At 39.8% G+C, this 793-nt stretch overlaps 1 protein-coding gene across 1 annotated transcript in view; it reads right to left on the reverse strand.

Annotated features, from left to right (window-relative positions):
• Nucleotides 1-793, reverse strand: part of LOC118326156 (protein Niban 2-like) — a 44,238-nt gene that overhangs the window by 15,827 nt on the left and 27,618 nt on the right. Inside the window, 1 exon segment of the mRNA XM_035659082.1 lies at nucleotides 93-208. Within this exon segment, the coding sequence (XP_035514975.1) occupies nucleotides 93-208 (116 nt within the window).

The raw sequence follows: 793 nt of genomic DNA on the forward strand, positions 1-793 counted from the left end.
CCATACACACAGAATAACATCATTCTGATTGGAAAAGAAAAAGCAGATCCTAGGAGACAGAGGGCAGGGAAAGATGTTACTAGAATGCTTACCTGTGATGGTACACCACACATCATCTCCCAGGTGCCATAGTTCCTTTGAGCTTGGCGGTAGAGTCGCACTGCGTCAGTAAAGGCTGGTGTTTGGACTTTATTATCCTCTGACAAACCTGGGATGGGAAGATAGGCGCTGTTAGTGGTTAGCATTGAAGCACACTATTACCTATTATAGTCATTAAGTATGGGGTGCTCAGCAGGCTAGCTAACTAGCTTGCTATATATTAAGCTGGCTAATGCTAAGGTCCTATAACTATTGCTAGCCTACTGTAGCAATAATGCTATACTGCAAAGGTCAACGTTTTTCCAGGGCCCAAGTCTTGGTCTTAAAGTTTTTTCAAGTTGGTAGAAGCTATTTTATGGTTGAAGGGTTAAAGGAGAGTAATAAATAAAAAATGGAAGTACGAGGGCTTGGTAAAGCAGCCAATTATAAATAAAGTAAATAAGAAGTAATGCTATAATGTCAGGTGTCAGAATGGAAAAAACAAACTGATGTTTGAAAGTGAAAAAGAGAATGGTGTTGCAGGCAGAGCAGAAACTCTTTGTTCTGCCTCCTCTGCCTGTCTCTTCCAATTTGGACAAAAGTCTTGACAAACAAGCACGCCTAATAATATTAAAAACATTGCTGAATCGTGCATTACAGTCAATTCACGATGTGTCCTTTTCCTTAAACTTGCATGAATTAATTTTTGGCCACT

The sequence above is a fragment of the Morone saxatilis genome, unplaced genomic scaffold (genome assembly GCF_004916995.1).
Source record: "Morone saxatilis isolate NCDOM2014 unplaced genomic scaffold, NCSU_SB_2.0 Contig16, whole genome shotgun sequence".
Taxonomy (NCBI): Eukaryota; Metazoa; Chordata; class Actinopteri; family Moronidae; genus Morone; species Morone saxatilis.